Source organism: Alexandromys fortis, unplaced genomic scaffold (assembly GCF_014885135.2).
Source record: "Alexandromys fortis isolate MF-2015 unplaced genomic scaffold, M_Fortis_MF-2015_v1.1 scaffold_4, whole genome shotgun sequence".
NCBI lineage: Eukaryota > Metazoa > Chordata > Mammalia > Rodentia > Cricetidae > Alexandromys > Alexandromys fortis.
In genome coordinates, this window is record NW_026067944.1 from 33,693,049 (window position 1) to 33,696,115 (window position 3,067).

Here is a 3,067-nt window from a genome sequence, read left to right on the forward strand (position 1 = left end):
CTCTATCCTGTTCCTTCAAGTCACATACTGTGGCAATCCTGGGCTGCATTTGTCTCCGTCTTTTTATATCTCTATAAAATCATAATTTTAGATCCACAAAAATTCTCAATGATGCCAAACAGTTTGTCCCTTGATTATCTACACTCCTGTATTTTTCTTCCTAACTTGTGTAGACAAGCAAGTCCCGTGGCCTCAACAAGATCAAAGTCTTATAAAAGAGGCTTGAGTCTTTGCTTTATGTTCCTATTCCATACCTTTTCTTGAGCAGTGGCCCCTGTTGCAAACATTACCTCAGTTTCTGGGCGTCAAATGACTCAAACTTTGTCCTACCCAGATCTGAATCTGTTCCAGAATTCATCATCAAAATTACATCCTATGACCTCCCTTCTTTTTTTTTTTTTTTCACAGACCAAGCCTTGACCTTTATTAAAAAAGCCGCACGTTTATTTCGCTTTCTGACTCTGTGCTTGTGCCTTCAACACTTTCACAACAATTTTCTGCTCCTCAATAAGGAAAGCCCGCTTGATCCTGTCACGGACACACTTGGCACACATGGAGCCACCATAGGCCCGGCTGACATGCTTCTTTGTCTTCGACAATCTCATGAGGACTTTCGGTCTCACAGTACGAACCCCTCGGAGTCGGCCTGGGCACACACCGCACGCTGATTTAGGTGCTTTTCCAACCTTCTTGGTGTAAAGGTAAACAATCCTGTTGCCAGGGGTTCGAGACAGCCTAGTTTTGTTGGAGGCTGTGTTGTAGGAGAGCCTACGACGGTATGTCAAATGCTGGACCATCCTGAGTGCCTCTAAGCACCGTCCCCCCTCCCTTCTTTTTTTTAAAAAATTGTTTTTATTGAGCTATATATTTTTTCTCTGCTCCCCCCCTTTCTTTTCCCTCCCCTTCTACCCTCTCCCAAGGTCCCTATGCTCCCAATTTACTCAGGAGATCTTGTCTTTTCTACTTCCCATGTAGATTAAACCCATGTATGTCTCTTTTAGGGTCCTCTTTGTTGTCTAAATTTTCTGGAATTGTGAATTGTAGGCTGGTTTTTCTTTGCTTTATGTCTAAAAGCCACTTATGAGTGAGTATATACACACGATATTTTTCTTTCTGGGTCTGGGTTACCTCACTCAATATGATGTTTTCTAGATCCATTCATTTGCTTGCAAACTTCAATATGTCATCATTTTTTTCTGTGGTGTAGTACTCCATTGGGTAAATGTATGATATTTTTCTTGTCCATTCTTCGATGGAGGAGCATTTAGGTTATTTCCAGGTTTTGGCTATGAAAAATAATGCTGCTATGAACATAGTTGAGCACATGTCTTCGTGGCACAATTGAGCATCCTTTGGATGTATACCCAAAAGTGGTATTGCTGGGTCTTGAGGTAGGTTGTTTCCTAATTTTCTGAGACATTGCCATACTGATATCCATAGGGGCTGTACCAGTTTGCATTCCTACCAACAATGCAGGAGTGTTCCCTTTACCCCACAACCTCTCCAGCATAAATTGTCATCAGTGTTTTTGATCTTGGCCATTCTTACAGGTATAAGATGGAATCTCAGAGTTGTTTTGATTTGCATTTCTCTGATAACTAAGGATATTGAACATTTCCTTAAGTGTCTTTTACCATTATAGATTTCTGTTTAGATCTGTACCCCATTTTTATTTATATTTTTTAATATTTATTTATTATGTATATAATATTCTGTCTTCATATATACCTGAAGGCCAGAAGATGGCACCAGATCTCATGTGAGCCATCATATGGTTGCTAGGAAGTGAACTCAGGACCTTTGGAAGAGCAGGCAATGCTCTTTAACTGCTGAGCCATCTCTCTACCTTTGTACCCCATTTTAAAAATTGGATTATTTGTTCTTTAGATGACCAGTTTCTTGAGTTCTTTGTATATTTTGGAGATCAGCCCTCTTTCTGATGTGGGTTTGGTGAAGATCTTTTCCCATTCTGTAGGCTGCTGTTTTGTCTTGTTGACCATGTCTTTTACTTTACAGGATACCTCCCTTCTTACACCAATCTCAGATCCAGATTTTGTTTGGCTTGTATCTGTCTGCTTCTGCCCGTTTGTCCAGCAATCTTATTTGTGTCTTCATGTCCAGCAGAGGTTTCATCCAGTCTTCTTCAACCAATACCGTGACTAAAATGGTCTTTGCAAAACCCAAGTTAAACCATGCTATGCTCTGTACCCTTGTCTCAAATCTTTTGGTGGCTTTTCTTATTCCCTCAAGGTTGTTAAGTTGTGGTAAAATATATATATATATAAAATTTACCCTCTAATTGATTTTAAGTGTTCCACTCAGTGACATTGAATACATGTGTATTGATCACCACTAATTCAAAAAAAAATTTATTATCCTCAGAGAAAGCTCTGTAACTAATTTTACTTTCTTTTCATCCCCAGCTCCTGTAACCTTAAATCCATTATATTTCTTGTCTATGAATTTGTCTCTTATAGTTATTTTGTTCAATAGACTAATAAAATATTTAAAGTTTATTCTGGTGTCTTTTGCTTAGTCTGTTTTCAAGGTTCATCTTTGCTGTAATATGTATAACACCATCATATTTTTATTACTGAGTAGTATTTAATCATATAAATATGCCATATTTGTTGATCCAATCATTTGAGGAGGGGCATTTGATTATTTACTCCTTTCAGCTTGCATGAATAATGCTGTATTGATGTTTGGCATACAAGTATCTGTGTCTCCATTTTTGTTTCTTTTACTTTTCTTCTTCTTCTTCTTCTTCTTCTTCTTCTTCTTCTTCTTTTGTTTTTCAAGACAAGTTTTCTCTGTAGTTTTTGGAGCCTATCCTGGAAATAGTTCTTGTAGACCAGACTGGCCTCAAACTCACAGAGATTCGCCTGCCTCTCTTCTATTTAACATTTTAAAAGCAAACTTATTAACCTAGCTTAAAAGGCTTTGCAAGTTAGTTAATAGAATTGCACAAAGATAAAGTTGAACTCCATTAAGAGTTGTGGTGTGGGAGGTACTTCTGTCTATGCTTTGCTTTTATTGGTTAATGAATAAAGAACTGCTTTGAGCC

The 3,067-nt window shown here is 38.1% G+C and overlaps 1 protein-coding gene across 1 annotated transcript; it reads right to left on the minus strand.

The window, feature by feature from the left end:
- Positions 1-399: 399 nt before the first annotated feature.
- Positions 400-819, minus strand: LOC126505700 (60S ribosomal protein L34-like). Its single transcript, XM_050148933.1, has one exon. The coding sequence runs from the start codon at positions 795-797 to the stop codon at positions 444-446; it is 354 nt and encodes a 117-aa protein (XP_050004890.1). The 5' UTR covers positions 798-819; the 3' UTR covers positions 400-443.
- Between the last annotated feature and the right edge of the window lie 2,248 nt (positions 820-3,067).

Bases quoted from the DNA above. Each gene is read 5' to 3' on its own strand.
- LOC126505700 (XM_050148933.1), bottom strand. From the start codon at position 797: ATGGTCCAGCATTTGACATACCGTCGTAGGCTCTCCTACAACACAGCC.